Raw genomic sequence first — 21140 nt, forward strand, 5'->3', positions numbered from 1 at the left:
CCAATAAATATTACAGTAAATTGGGGCATGTTCACTTCAACTTAATTTTAGTTCAGTTCAGCTCCAATTAGTTCAGTGCAATTCAGCTCCAATCAGTTCAGTTCAGTTCAGCTCCTAATTTCCTTTTCTCATAAAATATTCATTTCAGCTCCAATCAGTTTAGTTCAGTTCAGCTCAGCTCAGTTCAGTTCAGTAAAGGTGAACAGGTCTAGTAATAAATCACAATAACACATGTCCACAAGTAATTTTACACATCTTGTTGTATAAATATTACGGAGCATACTAACATATGGATCTTAAATTACTAATTGTCTTGTTAGTTTTATTGTAACCACACATACAATTACAAGGTCTAAAATACTAACCTTGCCATTGTCATATATGATGAGAGTAATTAGGGGGCATTTGGTTCACAAAGTGGTATGGGGTTGGAATTAGGAATGGGGTTAAGGTGGTATCGGGTTGGAACTTGATACTTAATACCATGTGTTTGGTTTAATTCTGGAATGGAATATCTCACTATTCTCTCCTTTTATTTGATACCTAAGGGAATGGAATGAGCCAAACCCACCTCCCCCCCCCCCCAAGGTTTCTAAACCCCATACCTCATGGGTTTGAGGTATGGGTTTGAAATTCATATTTTTGTCAACTAAACATATGGTATGGGTTTTAGTCATTCTAAACCCATACCTCATACCTATATTTCGTGAACCAAACGCCCCCTTATTGTTTTAGACTACCTCGGATAAAATTAGATGTTATTCTCATTGATTAACATGGTTCGACTCATATTTTAGACCGTATAAGGGCATTTTTTGTTACCTTACATTCCCACTTCTCCTTAAATACTCATTTTTTTTTTTTTTATTTTTTTAAAAAAACTTAGGTTGGTAAGGAGAAGAGCCCCCTATCGGACTAAATCCTCCTCACATGTCGACACTTTAAAAGTTGGAGGAGGGGGAGAAGGGTAAGAGAATCCCCATCCTAAAATGCCTCTAAAAGTGTTTGATCCCGCAACCTCTTAGTTCTAAGATGTAAATTTTCCCATTCAACCAAGTTTTGCAAAGCTTGGTTCCTTATATACTCATATAGTCATATTGTTATCCACATTCATATACTAGTTATACTATAATACTACAACAAACTATTGTCCACATTCATTTACACAAAAACATCCTTAATTATTCTTTTTTCGGTTTTTTTACATTATAACCCTCTAATTTTCCGTTTTCTACGATGTGCCCCCCATTTTTTAGAAATCTACATTGTAACCCCAAAATACATTTACTTTCTATATGGTAACCTTACTGTTATCCCGCCGTTAACAAATTCCGTTAGTGGGACCCACTCTCCACTTAATAATTATTTATTATCGATTTGCGTGTTAAAAATTGTTCTGTTAAAGGTTTTAGGGGCTATTTTGGCCCTCAAGGATCCAAATTGAGCTCAAATTTAGCAAAAAAATAACACAAATACCTCGTTTTGCGTATTAAATACGCAAACACGCAAATCGAGATATTTTTAAATACGCAAAACGAGGTATTTATGTTATTTTTTTGTTAAATCTGAGCTCAATTTGGTCCTTTTAAAACCAAAATAACCCCTAAAACTTTTAACAGAACTATTTTCAATATGCAAATCGATAAAAAATTATTATTAAGTTGTGAGTGGGTCCCACTAATGGAATTTGTTAACGGTAAGATAACGGCAAGGTTACCGTATAGACACTGATTGTATTTTAGGGTTACAATGTGGATTTGTCAAAAAGGGGACACATCGTACAAAACGAAAAGTTACAGGTTGGTTATAATGTAGAAACCCCCCCCCCCCCCCCCCCCCTTTTTTTTTTAAACTAAATACTTCCTTAATTGATAAGACATGCTAACATTATACAGAAGTACATTATAATAATAATCCTACCAAAGTCAAAACATAAGACCTTACCCAAAACCCAAACACCAAAGCGGCAAACGCAAACCCACAACTAAGTTGATTCTACTAAAAAACAAGCCAACTTCATCCACTAATAAATTACAAGTATGAGTTTGAGGTGTAGAAAAGTGGATAAATTTGCAGAATTGAAAAATACAATTGACAATTTAGAATTAATCGACGCTCATGCTCACAATATCGTCGCTATTAATTCGTCATTTCCATTCATCAAATGCTTTACCGAAGCCAATGGTGACGCTTTATCCTTTGCTCCTCACTCTCTCTCTTTCAAGGTAACCTTTTTCTTCTTTTTTTTTTTTTTTTTCCTTCCTTTTCAACTTTATTAATTTTTTCAACCAAATAGATTAATATTTGTAATATTTGCATGATTCTGATTATCGTTAGCTCATGCCAAAATTGCAGATGATAATTTTGAAAATATTTTTCTAGTTTCTTTGATGAGAGATTAGTACTTTTATGTCATTATGGGATTGATTATACTTCCCCGTTTCATATTAATTCATCCATCAAAGAGAAAGGGGGCGATTAATTTCATTTATTTTATATTATTTGATATTTAATGTGTTTTTGTTTGATAGATTTTGTACAATATAGAAAAAAAAAAAAAAAAAGATTTTGTACAAAATAAAAGATGCTATTTTGGGGATTCACTTGGAATATGCATTAACTTTTCAAATTGTTGTTTTTTGTAAAATTATTTTTTAAAATTTCCAATATATGTTTTGTTATTTTTCGTTTAAGGTTAGATATTTTTGAAGAAAATGACAAACATAGCGGTGACATATAATCAGCTGAAAAAAGGAAAATATTCATTCTAAATAAACATTAATTACATTGATTCACTTATTCAAAAAAAAATTTACATTGATTCACTTGTGTTTTTGCCATTCTTTCAAATTTTTGCCATGAATTTTCAAACTTATACACCGCACCATTTTAGAAATCAATATTACGAAGTACATATTTACATACATCATCACCTAATTATTTATTTTCTTTGGTCAAAAATTGTACTCGTAGTTGATGCATCATGCTCATTTGGTCCCCCTACTTACTTGAAAATGACCCGTTACTCACAAAAAAACAAATGAAAATGAAAAGTGATTATGTTAACAGAAAAGTGTTAGTTGTAAAAAAAAAAAAAAAAAAAAAAAAAAAACAGAAAACTGTTTCATCAATTGAAAAAAAAATAAAAAATAAAAAATTATATAACCAAAACAAGCCTTTAAATTTTTTGAATTGATCATATCTCTCAATACAATACTATCACATTTTTTTAATCAAAGTGATGCATCTAATTCAAAACGGAGGAAGTGTTACCTATGTGCCAGACAGCCCCGTTTCTGAGATTTTGGTGGCCTATGGGCGAACTTATGATTTGGGGCCCTATTTAAAAAGTGATGTTAAATTTTTTTAAATTTTAAGGGTATGCAAAAACCAAAAAAATATGAATATTTTTACAAGACTTAAAGCAGACTGCAGACATAATGTTGAGTAACTTAATTCTTGAATTTTTCATATATTTCCAACTCAAACATATCCACCATATGTAGTATATACATCAAAAGACATAACTTAAATCAAGATTAAAAAAAAAAAAACAAAAAACAAAAAAACTTAAATCAAGATAAAATAATTTCAAAAAAAAAAAATAATCAAGACAACTTTGCTTTTATTTTAAGACAATATTCAAAACATTCTACATGCAACTAAGCTTAACCCTAAAAAATTCTTGGTAAAACCTAAGCTAGCTTATAAAAAAATCACAGTACAATAAAATTAAATACGTCAAAAACATACAAAATCACAAAAACTGAACCTTTAAGAGGTCATCATGAATAAATTAAAGCTTTTCAATGGAAATCATCATTGCTAACGATCTCGATCTACTCAATCCCTTTTCATCATTCTTCACCTCTATAAGCCTTAGATAGCCACCAATGATTATAATCTATAGAAAACTATCGTCATTCTTTTAATTTCCCTCTTTATAATTTTTTTTTTCTTCTTCTGAGAATTATTGAACCTAGACAAATTAAGGGATTAATTATAGTAGGTAGTATTAAATAGGGAGTGTAACTGTTTTGGGAAATATCTATAGTAATTAGGGAGAGTAATTATTTTGGGGAAGAGAAATCTTTTCTCTGTAATATTGCGTGAATACATGAAGGAGTATTAAGCATTAATTGGGCTTTGTTTTTTTTTTTTTTTTAATTAAACCAGACTCTGTTTTAACAAATTTGGGCTTCCCATTCCGGGGCCCTGGGCGGCCGCCCCGGCTGCCCTGCCCCAGATACGGGGCTGGTGCCAGTGCGTTTCAATCAACACGTAGGTTTCTCAAAAACGACATTGGTTTAAAGTGGTAAGTGGTGGCTGAGTAGGTGGAGTGTCGTTGTTGGGTCTGTGTCATTAAGTTAGTGACAACTTCTTTAAGTATTACTTCAGTGTTAATCTGTTTTTAGTGTGTTAAAATACGTTCCCTAATTTCCTAGAAAGGTTGGTTGTTGCACTACTTGCACATTTATGTAGTACATGGATTGTGACTGATAAAGTGATAATGTGTTATATACTTGAAATACTCCTTCCGTTTCAAAATTATATTTCTACTCTGTATTTTATGTTTGTACATTTCCTAATACCTCAGTTAACCATATATGAATATTAATAAAGTGATAATGTCCCATAAGATAGTGTATGTTCCTCATTTTTCATAAAGGTTATTTTGTATGGGAAAGTTAAAAAAAATTGAATGATGTCTCGAAACATTAGGTAATGTAATGAGTAGGTGTTTTATGATGAAATTATGTAAAATATAACTAAAATATTAAAAATAGACATAACATTTTGGGGCGCTAAAAAACGAATACATGCATTATATTAATTACATGAAGGAGTAAAAGTTAATATTCCTATTTTTGAAACTACACATCGAGACAAACATGTTTTTACTTATACAATTGTCAAAAGAGGTCATATTGTGATTTGATTTCTAAACTAAGATGAGTTCTTTAAATTCAAATAGTAGTTCATTGCTTTTAATGCTCCCTTAAGTCCCTTTACCCTCATAATTGGTTTGCTACCTATTAATGCAACGAATTTTAACAAGAGGCTTAAAAGCAACTAAGATAAAGATGTTATATACTAGTAGAAAGGTTGACAAGTGCTTATTAACATTCCGAATGTGACATTTAGTCCATAGAGGTTTAATTTGATATGTGTTCTAAGTATTCTTTCTATCCATTTTAAGGCTATCAACACCTACTTTTTGAATGCTGAAAAAGAGTGTGAAAAAGGTACAAAAAGTGGATCGTGGGGTGGGGGCGTAGCTTGTAGGTCCTAACTTTAATTTTAGAAAAAAAAACAAGTATCTTTAATTAAGGGCACCACAAATTGGCATGTGTTAAATTTATTTTTTAACTTAATTTTATTACTCCCTCCAATCCTGAAGAAGTAAAGAACTTTCTGTTTTTATTTTAGTTGGATCTTAAAGACTTAAATGTACATCTTATACCATTCATATATTTAATTTAATAATATTTATAAAAACATTATAAAAAGTTGATATTATGAAACTACACACTAAAATTGTTTCAAAAAAAATACACATTAAAATAAATCCAACAAAATCCAATGAGACTTTTTTTCTTTGATATATTGAAAGAGGCCTAAGTGTAAAAACTAAAAAGTGAGTACAAGGTCTGAAAATGTGCATAGTAAGATTTTACAGTCATCATTTGTGAACCATATCTATCAAATGTGGTATTTATTACTCGTATATTTGATGACCTTTTTGATAGCTTTTCTCTTTGATAACCATATCTATCAAGGACAGTAGTGCTAGTATCAATTTTTGTTCTCAATCCTAAAGCATCACTGTGTTTCTTGTACAACTATATTGATGCCAAGTTTGGCTACTCCATTGATGCAATGACTTAGTAAATATGTTAGACATTACACCAATATCAAGCAACTTTGTCAATTAGTGAGTGTAGTGCTCGATGCTGTAAAATGATACTGCAATCCTATGATAACTTTATTTTAAACAACAACTAATTCTTTCTGTTTCATTATCTATACTAAAAAGTTAGCTTGTTATGCAGATTTTTTCTCCTGAATCATCTAGTTATGTTGTGCTGCATCTTTTATTGGAATCAAATTGATTAATGATCATTTCATAATTTGGCTACAACACTTGTTGATGATATTTTTTTTCTCAGAGGGGGGTGAGGGAAATTGCTGAACTATATAAATGCAAATCATCTTTGTATGACATTGAAGAGTGTCGGACATACTCTGGAATAGATTCTGTTAGCTCAACTTGTTTTGGAGCTGCAAGGATCGCAGGGTTACTTATCGATGATGGTCTTGATTTTGATAACAAGTATGAGATTGAGTGGCATAAGAGCTATGTTCCTTTTGTTGGGAGAATATTACGAATTGAGCACTTGGCAGGAAAAATATTGGATGAAGTAAGAACATTTTGTTTCTTTACTTGTTTAAAAATTTTGAATTTTCCTCTGTCTAGTATGTTAATTCCAAGCTTTTTTAGTACAAATATGGGAAAAAAAAAGACAAATTTTCACACATTCTTAAACATGGAAGTTTATAATTTTTTATTTCACATTCTTGTTTATATTCTCAATTCTGCATATGTAACATTTCTCTGATTTATAAGTATATTTCTGTGTTGTCGGCGGGGTGTTTTAGGACTTGCCTGATGGAGCTACATGGACGCTGAACAAGTTTACTGAAGTTTTTGTTGAAAAATTGAAGTCATATCCTTTGCATTTATAATTTATAATCCTTATGTTTATTTTATGGTAATGTGAATAATTATTATGACAAGATGAGTATGCCTTTTCAATATCTGTAATGGGCTTCCATGACCTTCTTCCACATTAGCTGCCACAGTGGTTGGATTGAAAAGTATAGCAGCATATCGTGGTGGTCTAGAAATCGATCCATATATCAGCGAAAAGGATGCTGAAAATGGCCTGTCTGAAGTTTTAAGGGGTGAGTGAAGCCTGAGAGATGTCATTTTTTTCATAACAAACATACATATACTTATATTTGTGTCTATTCTACCTTTCAGCTGGGAAGCCTGTCCGGATTGCAAATAAGAAGTTAATTGACTATATCTTTATTCGTAGTTTGGAGGTTGCTTTGCAATTTGACTTGCCAATCCAAATACACACAGGGTATTTACATACTTAATAAGTCAATTGCTTTTAGTATATTATAAATTCATATTTCATCTGTTCTTTTATATTCTTGACACTTACTATCTGCATATAATTTAATAAAAGGAAATAATGTGAAAAGTTGGGTTGCAACTGGAAAAAGTAAGAATGTGGGGAAAGGTATATTGTATGAGAAAGTGTAAAGAAGAAAAGAAAATAGAGGTAGTATGCTGAAGTGTTGTATTGCTCTAGCTTAAATAGCACATCTCATGGAAGCACCATTCACAATTTGAGTTTCTAGTATTTTACTTCCTCCGTTCCTTTAACATTGCAACGTGATTACATGAGGGTTGACACGAAAGGTAAGGGGAAAAGTGAGGTGAGAGAAAAGAAAGTGAAAGAATTGCCCATGTGTTAACTATAATAAGAAGAAAGAAAAATACACCTATGTGAGTAAAGTTGGAATTTCATAAGCAGAGATGTTGCAATAGTTGTATACCTTTCTTAAATAAAAATTGTTGCAACTATTCTTCTACTTAGTAAGATAAACTTGTGTTTTTTTTTTTTTTTTTTCCTTATACTGTAATTTTCTTTGCGCTAAGATTGTATTTGGTATTGGCCATAGATTTGGAGACAAAGATCAAGATTTAAGGACATCAAACCCGCTTCATCTTCGAAAGGTACTTGAAGATGCAAGATTTGACAAATGTCGATTTGTTCTGTTACATGCTTCCTATCCATTTTCAAAGGAAGCATCATACTTGGCGAGTGTTTATCCCCAGGTATCATTTATGCCACCAAACTTATTTCCTTTCATACCATAGCTTAATTTTACAATTGTTAGTTAAGCTTTTCTTAATGTGCCAGGTCTACCTTGACTTTGGATTGGGACTTCTCTTACTCAGCTACAATGGGATGAAATCTGCAGTTAAAGAGTTACTGGAGCTGGCTCCCATAAAAAAGGTGACATGTTTACGAGGATTGTGTGCTACAAAATTGAGTTCTTGTAAAGATGACACTTGATGTATTACATTATGTCTTAAATTGGGGTGATTTTCTACAGGTGATGTTCAGCACTGATGGCTATGCATTTCCTGAAGCTTTTTACTTAGGTGTGTTCATCTTTGGTTAATTCAGATCAAATATTCATTTTCAAGTTAATTCTCACAGTATTTATGCAGTACAGTGGACCACATATATCAATAAGTTCATATTTGTCCATATTTTTTTCTTTTTTGACATATGGGGCACTGTAAATTAGGAATTAGAGTTTTGAGTCTATAAAGCTGTAATGAATCTCTGATAACTGATGCTGAAATCTTAATTATTAACTATGTGGTTGGTTTTCAGATCATTATCCACATCCACATGACTCCAAAACTGAACCTTCTATGATTATATGTAACATTATTTCCTCCTTAACCATGCCTCTTTGTCAAACTATCTGATGAAATCTGCAATCTAAGCAGAATTTCTTCTGTTTTCTTCTGAGTATTAGCAGAAGTTGAGAGAGAAATTAGAGAGAGAAGTTTTGGGGAAAGAATTTTCATTATTGAATGTGTAATAATATTACAGCTCAATATCTATTTATAACAACTAATTTACAGCAATAAGATTTAGTTACAAAATACATCAGAATTCTGTTATGAAAGAATTCTGAGGCATTCTGTTGTACAAGTGCACGCAACAAACTATAGAAAAATCTAGAACTATCTAGGAGCTTCTAGAATACTTGAGAGAAGTAATGCAGATAAACCTCCAGCTAGTTGCTCCTTGATTTCGTGAGTGTATGCTGTGGTGAAGGCAGTAGCAGCAGCAGGAGCATGTATATCACCAATACCCCCCTCAAGCTTGAGCTTGGGGTGGCTGAGACATCAGTTAGACCAATCTTGGACAATAAATGTCTAAACTGAGGTCCTGACAAAGCTTTGGTGAATACAAAGCTTTGGTGAATACATCAGCCAATTGCTGATGTGTAGGGAGATAGTGCAATTCCAGAAGACCATCAAGCACTTTGTCTCTAGTAAAATGCACATTAATTTCTATGTGTTTAGTACGCTCATGATGTACTGGGTTCTTTGCAATGTGAATGGAAGATTGATTGTCACAATGCAAAGAAACCGGCTTGAGATTAGTAACACCAAGCTCTTCAAGCAATCTGACAGCCAAGCAATTTCTGAAGCAGCTAAAGAAAGAGCTCTATATTCAGCTTCAGGTGAGGACTTCTTGGATTTCCATGAGATTGGAGAACCACCTAGAAGAATAATGTAACCAGTTACAGAACGCCTTGAATTTGGAGAACCAGCCAATCTAAGTCAGAGTAGGCTCTGAGAGAAAGATGATCAATAGCTCTTAGGAGAATGCCTTGACCCAAAGTTCTTGCAACATATCTAAGAACATGGTGTAAATCATTCATGTGAGGAACTCGAGGTTGCTGCATGAACTGACTCAAAGTCTGGACAGAAAAGGAGGAGAGATCAGGTCGAGTGTTAGTCAAAAAATTCAACTTGCCCACTAAGGATCTGTATAGTGCAAGATTAGGACAAAAATCACCGACATCAGCTAGAAGCCTGAGATTGATAGGTAGAGGTGTAGATGCAGTCCTTGAAACATCCATTTCACAAAAAGAAAGTAATTCCTTGATGAACTTTCTCCGAGTAAAAACAATTCCATCCTCAAGATGAGTGACCTGAATGCCAAGGAAGTTGAGCTTGCCAAGGTCTTTGATGCTAAAAGTGGCATCCAAATGAGCTTTCATTTTAAGAATCTTAGGAGTTTCACTGCCTGTAATGATGATGTCATCAACATAAACAGCTACTATAGTGAAACTATCATTGACTTTCTTTAAGAACAAAGAATAGTCATTTTTGGACTGTTTGTAGCCTTGCCAAATTAGCTCACTATGCAACTTGGAGAATCGTTGTCTTGAGCCTGTTTGAGGCCATAAAGAGATTTTCTCAGCCTGAAGACTTTGTTTTCTAGGTTGGCAATGCCTTCAGGCATTTTCATGTAAACCTCCTCATCCAATTTCCCATGTAGAAAAGCATTATTGATGTCTAGTTGGTGTAAAGGTCATTTGTGAGCAGCAGCAATAGAGAGAACACACCTAACTGTAGACATTTTCAGAACTGGGGAAAAAGTTTCCTCGAAATCAACCCCATATTTCTGAGTAAAGCCTTTGGCAACCAACTTGGCTTTATATCTTTCCAAAGAACCATGAGCTTCAATTTGTAAACCTATTTGCAACCTATAGCTTTCTTAGAAGCAGGTAGAGATACAACATCCTAGGTAGAGTTTCTTTCAAGTGCAGTAATTTCTGTGTTCATTGCTTGAACCTAATTTGGGTCCTGGGAAGCTTCTAAGTTGCGCTAATGAGTTATAGAAGAGTAACACTTGTAGTCTTTCATCCAAGAAGGTTCCTTTGAGGGTCTAGTTCACTGTCTATAAGGTGGTGTCTATAAGGTGGTGCCTGAGATGTAGGGATGGTAACAGGAACAAGAACATCAACATCCACAGGTGAAGGGACAAAAGAAGAATTTGTATGAGAAGGTTCAGGTGAAGAATTAGGAACATTATTCTGATTATTTTCTATAGGGGTAGATAAAATATTAGAAGATTCAAGTATGTCAATATGAGTAGTGTATTTAGGCAAGTAAAGGACAGGAGAGGTAGTGTTTGAGTCTTTGTAGTGAAGAGGAAGATGAAGCTCATGAAAAAAAACATCTCGAGTGATATGAATCTTGTAAGTAGAAAGATCCAATACTTTGTATCCTTTTTTATGTAAAGGATATCCTATAAACACTCCTAGGAAGCTCTAGCATCAAATTTCCTCCTTTGAACCTTTGATGTAGAATAATAGCAAAGACAACCATAAGATTTCAGACGCTCAATGGAAGCAGGAACACCATGAAGTTTTTGATGTCCTATATTCTATACTCTTGAGTGGCATTCTATTAACTAGATATGCTGCACAAAGAATGATATCTCCCCAAAATCTTTTAGGATGATTAGACTGAAAACTTAGAGCCCTTCCGGTCTCCAAAAGGTGTCTATACTTGCGTTCTACAACTCCATTTTGCTGTGGAGTGTCTAGACAGCTGGTTTGATGAATTATGCCATTGCTGATGTACCATTGTTTCATTGGCCCTTCAGTTAATTCTTGTGCATTATCAGACCTCACACACAAGATTTTGGAGTTAAATTGTGTAGGAACATAATGAGCAAAATTTATCATAACATTCACAGCATCACTCTTAAATTTAAGTACATGAACCCAATTGTATCTAGTGAAATCATCAACAATAGTCAAAATTTGATTATAGCCATTATATGTTCGATCCTTATAGGGACCCCATACATCAATATGAACTAATTCAAAAGGTTTACAACTCTTTATTGAACTCTTTGGAAAGGATTTCCTAGTTTGCTTAGCAGCAGGACAAACCTTGTATAATATACTTAATATGCCAAGGCAATACATGTTTGAAGTTATGAAATGGTAAATGGTCTAGCCTAAGATGCCATGATTCTGCTATCTTAGTGGCAGTACTAGCTTGATTCCAACTAGTATTATTACAACATGTAAGAAAATTGCTAGACAAAGAAAGACTTCCAGGACACTTGTGATCTTCAACATAGTATAAACCAGTATGTAGTCTACCAAGAAGAATTGAATTGAACTCTGAGAATGGTCCTGAATAAAACATGCATCATGGGTGAACAAAACTTTGCAGTTCATATCTTTGCATAATTTGGGATAAGATAGCAGATTGAACTTGAAATCAGGAACATGCAAGACATTGTTCAATTGTATATCACCATTTAAAACCACACTTCCAATGTGCAGAACACTAATCTTACTACCATCTGGAATAGTAATAGAATTGTTCATGCCCATGAAGTTCTTGAAAAGTAGAGAACATAATCAAATTGGTGCAAAAATGATTTGTTGCACCACTATCAACTAGCCAACCAGCATTTAGAGAAGTAGGGAGACAGATTTTACCAGCTAGGTTAGCTTGAGCATCAACTTCAAAAGTTAAAGGTTGATTGCCTGCAGATTTTGAATTGTGCTTGTTCAGCAAATCTAGCAAGTGATTATACTGATCAACAGTGATAACTGGACCAGAAACTTGATCTGTCTTAGTTTGTTGAGCAACTGCAACTCCTCTCCCTTTCTACCATACATTTTTCTTGAGGTCCTCTAGATACCCATGTAACTTCCAGAAATTGTCAATTGAATGACCAGGCTTGTTGCAGTGATTGCAAAAAGTAGGCGTAAATATCTTATTTCCTGTCATAGTCCTGGTATTATTGTTGTTAGCTTGGCAACTAGACTTGTATTCAAGTTGCCTGAAGCCTTTAGAATTGCCTTGAGTATTGTTGTGTATGTTGCTGAGTTCTCTGAGCCTTTATTCCTGAATCAACAATATATATGCCTAAGTGAGGTTAGGTAAGGGATTCATCATGAGAATATTGCCTCAGACAGCAGCATAGTGCTTGTTGAGCTTCATGAGAAACTACATCAGCCTTTGATCTTGCTGAAGCTTGAAGATCTTCTGAGTGAGATTACATGTGCACTGATTGCACACACATACCGACAAAGGACTAGCAGCATTTAACTCATCCCATACCATTTTCATCTTAGTGAAAAATGCAGCAAAGCATCTGATAGTTGTTCAATTGAATACAACTGTGGTCCAGATGTATATCCATATCTATCTTCTAGATCTTTCCATATCTCGGCTGCAGTATTGGAATACAAGACACTACGAGCAATAGTAGCATCTAGATTGTATAGAATCCAAGAGATGATCATATCATTACATTTCTCCCATTATTTGTAAGTCACATCTTCAGGATTAGGTTTGTGAATTATACCAGTAACAAAACCTAATTTATTCTTAGCTGAAAGAGCAATTGTCATGGTTCTCTTCCAGTCAGTGAATCCTTCTCCATTAAACTTATTCGAGACAAATTGCATCGAATTCATATCAGAAGGATGAATGTAATAAGGAGAAGTAGGATCTTGATCAATAGGAAGTGGAATATGATACTGTGCTTCCATTGATTATCTATTTGCAGAGTATTTGGACTTAATTTGTGAAGAATTCGTAGATTGAGTAATCAAAAGAAAAATTGATCTCAAAAAATCAATCAAGAGCTACTAGAACTTAGAATTATATCACCAAAAACAACGACAATTTGCAGAAAACAAAGCTGAAACAATCAACAATCAAGAATTTGCAGTTTGAGATTGTGTGATACCTCAAGATCAACATTTGGAGTAAATTTGAAATGAAGAACAACAATGAAGTATTGCGGAAGCTTGAATTAGATCAAGATCGAGCTAATAGTGCTCTGATAGCATGATGAAATCTGCAATCTAAGCAGAATTTCTTCTGTTTTCTTCTAAGTATTAGCAGAAGTTGAGGGAGAAATTAGAGAGAGAAGTTTTGGTGAAAGAATTTTTATTATTGAATGTGTAATAATATTACAGCTCTATATCTATTTATCTATTTTACAGTGTTAGTGGACCATCTCAACCAAAAGCTTAAGCTGATGGTTGAGGCCCAGGAATATGTTTTATACTCTATCACACCCTCTCAGACGAGAGCCCGTTTGGGCTAGAAGTGTGGATGCAGCATGGGTCTTTCTCATACCCAGCGCTTAATATTCCACTTGAAAGTGGGGGGTGGATGAGATTCGAACCCATTACCTTTATGTCATTCTGGCTCTGATACCATGATACCATATTAGTGGACTATCTCAACCAAAAGCTTAAGCTAATGGTTGAGGGCCAGGAATATGTTTTATACTCTATCATACAGCATTAAGAATTAGTTACAAAATACATCAGAATTCTGTTATGAAAGAATTCTAAGCTGGTAACAGAATGCTGAGTTGTACAAGTGCACGTAACAAACTATAGAAGAATCTAGAACTATCTAGGATCTTCTAGAATGCTTGAGAGAAGTAATGCAGATAAACCTCCAGCTAGTTTCTCCTTGATTTCGTGAGTGTATGCTGTGGTGAAGGCAGTAGCGGCAGCAGGAGCATGTATATCACCAATACTATCTATCAAGTTTGAGGTGACATATGCATCCTGAGCTAGGCTAGGTTGGGCCTAGTATGTTAGCGCTTTGTGTATAACCTAGGCTACGAAACACCGTTGTTTGCATATAAGATTCGCAATAGTGTGACAATACATTTAATTGGAGACCTTAAGTTAGAAGAATTTACTTACGATATTGTTTTTGTTTAGGGTCATTCATTTGTCATGCACATCATATAGCTGCATAGGAGCTGTACACTTTTGTCTTTTTGAATAACAACATTAACTGTATTAGAGATGTAGTTTGGCCATTTTTGGTTAAGGTTTCAAAAGGTAATCAACACTTCAACAGTCCTCACAGTTCCCATTCCAACTTTGTAGGTGCCAGGCGAGCACGTGAGGTTATCTTCTCAATATTACGTGATTCTTGCATTGATGAAGATCTATCGATTCCTGAAGCATTGGAAGCAGCCAAGGACCTTTTTGCTGAAAATGCAATTCAATTTTACAAGATCAAACAGAGTGTTAAATTGGACCTAACTAAAGCCATACCTTATGATAATGGAGAGGCTTCAATTATTTTGCCAAAAAGTCATATTACTTTAGTCCGTGTAATCTGGATCGATACTTCAGGGCAATGCAGATGTCGTGTAAGTTTTTAAAGTTTAATTTAGAAATAATTTGAAATTTGTGATTCCTTGCATCATTATTATATTCAAGTTCTGCTTGTTACAGAGGATATTCATGCCTAGGGGTTCAGTTTTAAATCAAAGTACCATTTAAGTATGAACCTTACTTGTATGTTCTGTGAGTCTGTGACTAGTATCTGAAACAGTTTTAACTCTTTTGCCAATGAGTTTCCCCCCTAAATATTTATGGGCTTGCTTAGATATACTTAGAATATTTTTCACTTTTACCTTTATGAATGAATATACATATTAATATACCCTCTTCCTTTTAACTCTTATCATTTCCGCAATCTTGAAAAATAAAAATTATGAGTATTAAATTTTTTTATTTTCATACACCGATTGTAGTTTAGTAAGTTAGATACATTGTGGTAATCTTATCGCTATTTGGAGTTGTCGTTAATGTATCTGATATTGTACAGGTTGTTCCTGTAAAGCGCTTTCATGATGTTGTCAAGAAAAACGGTGTTGGTTTAACTTTTGCGTGCATGGGAATGCCCTCTTTTATGGATGGTCCAGTTGCTGATTCTAACTTGACAGGAACAGGCGAGATCAGACTTATTCCTGATATGTCAACCCTTAGAAAAATCCCATGGTAATTATGTTTAATCGAGTATGTGTAATATCTTAATCTTCACATATTTTCTCCTTACTCGTACAGGTATAACTCTTACTTTTTTTGTGGAATATTTGAATATTGTTGTGGAATTTGCTTCTGGAATTTGTAAATCCTGTTAGGAGATTTGGTAGAACTTATGTTTCATATATGTTATGCATCATATGTTATTTACATGAATCCAGTACTTGGGAAAGGTGCTTCTTGTTTGTTGGTTGCTACACTACAATTTAAAGGAAGTATTGAGTGTAAGATAAAGTCCAAATAGTTGTTATGTAACTCTTCATTCCACTAACTCACATGCTTGAACTGTACTGCTTAAGAATTGTTTATGAAGATTCCACTATAAGGTAATTACATTGTTTTGTTTTCAAGATTATCAATGCCGGATCATTTTCTTTCTTTCTAGGCGCTTTGTTGACAGATGTTTATTGTGCTTGGTTTCTTTAAGAAACTATCCATTAATATTTCCTTCTTATTTAACTTATTGGGTTCTTCTATTTTCTTTGTCAGGGTTTATGGAGAAGAGATGGTTTTATCTGACATGCATCTGAAGCCTGGTGAACCATGGGAATACTGCCCAAGGGAGGCATTGAGGAGGGTTGCAAAAGTTATGAAAGAAGAGTTTAATTTGGTACCTTTTTATTGCCTAGTATTTCAACAGTATACAATTCTAAGTCGTTCTACCTCTAAATGTTTTGTTATCATGTCTAGGAAATGAATGCAGGTTTTGAGAATGAATTTTATATCTTGAAACCAGTAACAAGGTTATTACGTTAATTCTTCCACTCTTTTAATTCACTTTTCTTTCATTAATATCCACAAGCTTTAAGATATTATAGACTTTATAGTATCAGGTATTTAATACTGAAAATTTTTGTAGGGATGGAAGTGAAGAATGGGTTCCATTTGATTTAACTCCATATTGCTCAACTTCATCATATGATGCAGCTTCTCACATCCTCAATGAAATGTTTACAGCACTTCAGTCTTTGGATATTTCAGTGGAGCAGGTACGGAGTAGATTATTTTTAATTGGGAGTGCATGATTGGAAGTAGGACTTAGAAGTTGTCTCTCGTTCTGGTGTTTCTTATTACCAATGCATATATCAAGGTACCTTACATCAAATGTGTAAATTTTGTTGAAAAACAAAATCTAATTTCATACCATAAGCATCACAAAGCCATGTAGGAAATAGTTTAAGAGCAATTGTGCATCATAGCTATAAGGTACCCCGTAACATGCACTATCATATGCAACCCAAATGTGTAATTATAATCTACAAGCCTAGATGTCAATAGAAATTTATCTTAGAAAAATCAACAACTTTCTCCCCTCTACAACATATTTACAACTTATCAAGAATCCAAAAGTGGAGAGGAAAATACTTCTTCTCTAATGCAAAGTATGCCCAGCATTCATGAAGTAACAACCAAATGAGAGGGTAGCCAGGGTGTTTAACCAAATGCTCTGCCATTGTGGAGAAATTAATATATAATTTTTAGCTCATCTGTTGCCTTAGTAATTAGTGTCATCACGATTCAATTGACTAATTACTGAATGCTAGGAATATTTTCCCCTTTGGCAAAAGTCGACATGAGTTTCCATCGATCAATTATAAGAAACTAATAATTTAATGTTAGGAGTGTCTACATAGTATATTGATGGGTGGGATTTAGTTCATCAAATTCCAAGGGTTATAAATTATCACTATAAAATGTCCTGGATGATGATTGTTTGCCATTGAACTGTAATGCGTTTATCCTGTCTTTTTTTTTTTTTTCATAATTCTTCTTTTTATTGGTGTAATGCCTTAACTCAGATATTCTTTTGGTAATTTATTCCTTATATGCGTTAGATACATGCCGAAGCAGGGAAAGGCCAATTTGAGATGGCACTGGGACACAGTGTTTGTACCAGTGCTGCTGATAATTTGGTTTTTGCCCGTGAAGCTATCAGGGGCGTGGCTAGAAAACACGGATTGCTCGCAACTTTTGCACCAAAGTAAGTATCATGTCTGAACACAAAGTGAATCAAGATGATGAATATAATTGTTTGTCTAAAGCAAAACTTGTCATGCTATTATGAAAATTCCAAGTACTTGTTTGCAGCTCTTTTTTGTTGAATCTTTTCCCCTGGGTAACTTGCAGTAGAAAATTGATCTTATTTGTTGATCTTTTTGTTGAATCTTTTGCCCCTGGTAACATCAAATATAATTGTACGGTGTATAGAGTATTTAATATCATAGTCCATTATGGTTTTAATTCTATATGAAGGTTGGGTCAGTTGATATAACAATCACGAATTTTGATGCTATCAGCAAAATTTCTAGTAAACTATATTTATAACTTCTTTCAACGAATCCCAATGATGTGAATTATAAAGTATTTAGATATACCTTTGTTGTAAGTGTGCAGTCCCATACTTGAATTCGAACTTCGATTGTGATTCCCTTTCTTGGTTCATACAAGCACAAATCTAAATCACCTTGCATTTGTTTACTAAAATAGAAGAAATTCACAACTCTCTTGTGAGGGGGACGAGGGGCAAGTATATTTTGATGATTCTCATATTGTTGCATCTCATACTAAAAAGTATGTGATCTTACAGCTCTCAATTAATTATCCCATAGTTCAAAGTTGGTTTCTAGTATTATATCCACCTAAATTTGAGCATTAAATCTCTATATGTCATTAATCATATACTTTTATTACTTACCTGTTGATTGTATGATACTCAGTTTCATAGACTGCACTAATAATTTGTATTTGCATATGAATTTCCAGCACTGTACTTTTTGTGTGTATAGGTTGATTATGATGATTGTGTTATAAATATTCTCGACATTATGTTTATCATCTTGGTGTCAACTTCTTAATCGTTTTCTTTCTTTTCACCCTAGGTATAAATTGGATGACATTGGATCTGGATCTCATGTGCATCTAAGTTTGTGGGAAAATGGTGAAAATGTTTTTACTGGGTCTGCTGGATCTGGCTATGGAATGTCTAAAGTCGGTCAGGAATTTATGGCTGGAGTTTTATTTCATCTTCCTGCCATTTTGGCATTTACTGCTCCAAATCCTAATAGGTAACAATTTTATTTTAATTATGTGTAGAACATTTTGAGCAGAGGACTCTCCAAATGTTTAAGTCTGACCATTATTCTTCATTTCTCATATAAGTTAGCTTGTGAGCATGAACCCATATTCAGCATCGTTACCCCTTACGAGTATTTTCCCTCGGCGTTGATTGTTACCATTTGATTCAAGAACATATTATGCTCATTAGAACATTATTTAGCTTTTAATGACTTATCTATATATAGAGATAATCTGCCTAATTTCCTCTCTCCATGTGTTTCCGTTTATCAAATTATCAAGGTTTATGTTACACAGCAAAAATCTTGTAGGTAACCTTTCATATTAGTTAACATGCATGAATCATATGTTGTTGAAATAAAATATCTAATTTGGATCGTTTTAAAATTTATAATCTGTAGCTATGATCGTATACAACCGGACACATGGAGTGGAGCATATCATTGCTGGGGAAAAGAGAACAGGGAAGTTCCTTTGAGGACTGCCTGCCCTCCTGGGGTTGAAGATGGTCTTGTAAGCAACTTTGAAATCAAATCTTTTGATGGATGTGCAAATCCCCACTTGGGTTTGGCTTCTATAATTGCTGCAGGGATCGATGGCTTGCGGAGGCACCGTACTTTGCCTCCTCCAATTGGTAAGATCATCTAGAGTTGAAGTATGAGCTTATCGTATACAAGATATTTGAAATGAAGTGTAGGTGAAGGAAGTGTTCGCAATTAAATTAAACTTAATCTAATACAAAAAGTTGAATATTGTCATACATAACAACTTTTAAACTAAAAATTTCTATTGTACTTTCAAAACTATTCCCCTCTCCCCTTTTAGGAAGGGTTGGGTAAGGACTAAGGTAACTACTCTTCCTTTGTGTGAGAGTATCCTTTTTTGTTAGGGAGGGGGGGGAGGTGCTAGACTGTGTATTGGTGTATGCACTCGTTTTCCTTCGAAAGTCCTCAGAAAATAATTTAGTTGTAAGGAGACGAACAAGAAGTGAATCATTGACACTCCTGATAACATAGAGTTTGTACTTGCTTGTTAACGGATATATTTTTTGATATTAATGTGTTGCAGAAGCGAACCCTTCTAGCCTTGATGGTGAACTTCAGAGACTTCCAACATCACTTGCTGAATCCTTAGAAGCTCTTCACAAGGACACCTTCTTTAAAGACTTTTTCGGTGAGAAGCTATTGACAGCAGTAAAGGGAGTTCGGAAGGTAAGTGTATTTCGATTGCAATGTTTCACTTTCATAACCTTGTGTGTTTTGAAGGCTACACTAGGTAATGGTTTTACATGTATAAAGTTTAGTCTCGTGTCAATATCTACCCCAGTTCCAAAGTTTTTGTGTTTAATTCTTAAATTTTCATTGCCTCTTGAAACTAGTTTTCTTTTAAAGTGGCAAAGGTCTAATGTATGAAGTTTACAGTTTACTCTCCTGAACTTATGTACTTGTATGTTACTATATTAAACATAAGTTAATTGGAGTTTGAAAGTTAACCGGGTAAAAAAATTTGATAATTATTACGGAGTACTGTATACAACTAATCACAATATGCTGTTGTATATGGAACTCATACCAGTGTAATCTTCTCATTTATAGTATATCTTTCTTCTTCCCTCTTCAATTTATGATCTTAATGCCTTCTACCATACTTCTGAAGTTGGCCATTTATATGATATAAGTTTGTAAGTATTTGAAGCATGATCAACCGCCCTATGAATTATTTTGAACAAGGTGTTAGCAGTAGAACACTTTTACTTTCATGCATACTAGATCTTTAGGCGACCTGTTATGTGTCAACCGAAAGCTGTTTGTATTGAACATTTCCAATTTATGCTGAAGTGCTCGAGTTTCATTGCCTTTGTATCTTTTGTCTTTTATTATTAAGAATTTGGTTTTATGTTTTGTAGGCTGAAGTGGCGTACTACTCGCAGAATAAAGATGCATACAAGCAACTCATATACCGATATTAACCTTCAACTTTGGTAACCAAAGGAAAAGGAAAAAGAGAGGGATATTCAAACTTTGAAATATAAACTTTTTATACTTTTCTATTATTTAAATTTCAGCAATGGATGTAATCTCCTAATACAAACAAATAAAAAAAAAAAAATTATTATGTGAACTTTATAAAACTAGAGCAACTTTTAAAGCTTTAAAAATCTCTAGCATTACAAAGTTTCAATCTTCGACCTTAAATGATTTAATATAGTAGTTAGTATAAACTCATACAATTAAAGTCTTAACAATCTTTTTTTTTTATTTTTTTTTTATTTTTTGCTTTTGACATGAGCTTAAACAACAAAACTAAGCTATGCTAATAAGAAGATAAATTATCCGTTGCCGGAGTTGCTAGGAGATGTGCTCTGTACACGTGATCCTTGGGAACCTTTTGAATACTGCACCAAGCAAAGGTCGTACTAACAAGCTTAATATTTGTTGGGTTTGAAAAGTGTGGAGAACGGTTCAAGACATCTAAGGGGGTGCATAGCTTTGGAGTTAAGTTGTGGATCGTTTGCTTGGTGCAAAGCAACAATGAAAGGCAAGGCTGTT

At 33.9% G+C, this 21140-nt stretch overlaps 1 protein-coding gene across 1 annotated transcript; it reads left to right on the top strand.

The window, feature by feature from the left end:
• The first annotated feature begins 1959 nt into the window (after window positions 1-1959).
• On the top strand, window positions 1960-20731 carry LOC145572426 (protein fluG-like). The gene is made up of 18 exons (XM_081631400.1): window positions 1960-2225; window positions 6171-6422; window positions 6661-6727; window positions 6850-6966; window positions 7046-7151; window positions 7759-7915; window positions 8001-8096; window positions 8197-8245; window positions 14569-14837; window positions 15299-15471; window positions 16006-16126; window positions 16207-16259; window positions 16376-16505; window positions 17352-17497; window positions 18396-18581; window positions 18993-19225; window positions 19660-19802; window positions 20498-20731. The coding sequence occupies exons 1-18, from the start codon at window positions 2040-2042 to the stop codon at window positions 20558-20560; spliced, it is 2547 nt and encodes an 848-aa protein (XP_081487526.1). The 5' UTR covers window positions 1960-2039; the 3' UTR covers window positions 20561-20731.
• Window positions 20732-21140: the final 409 nt, after the last annotated feature.

The sequence above is a fragment of the Chenopodium album genome, chromosome 12 (assembly GCF_948465745.1).
Source record: "Chenopodium album chromosome 12, dcCheAlbu1.1, whole genome shotgun sequence".
Classification (NCBI taxonomy): Eukaryota; Viridiplantae; Streptophyta; class Magnoliopsida; order Caryophyllales; family Amaranthaceae; genus Chenopodium; species Chenopodium album.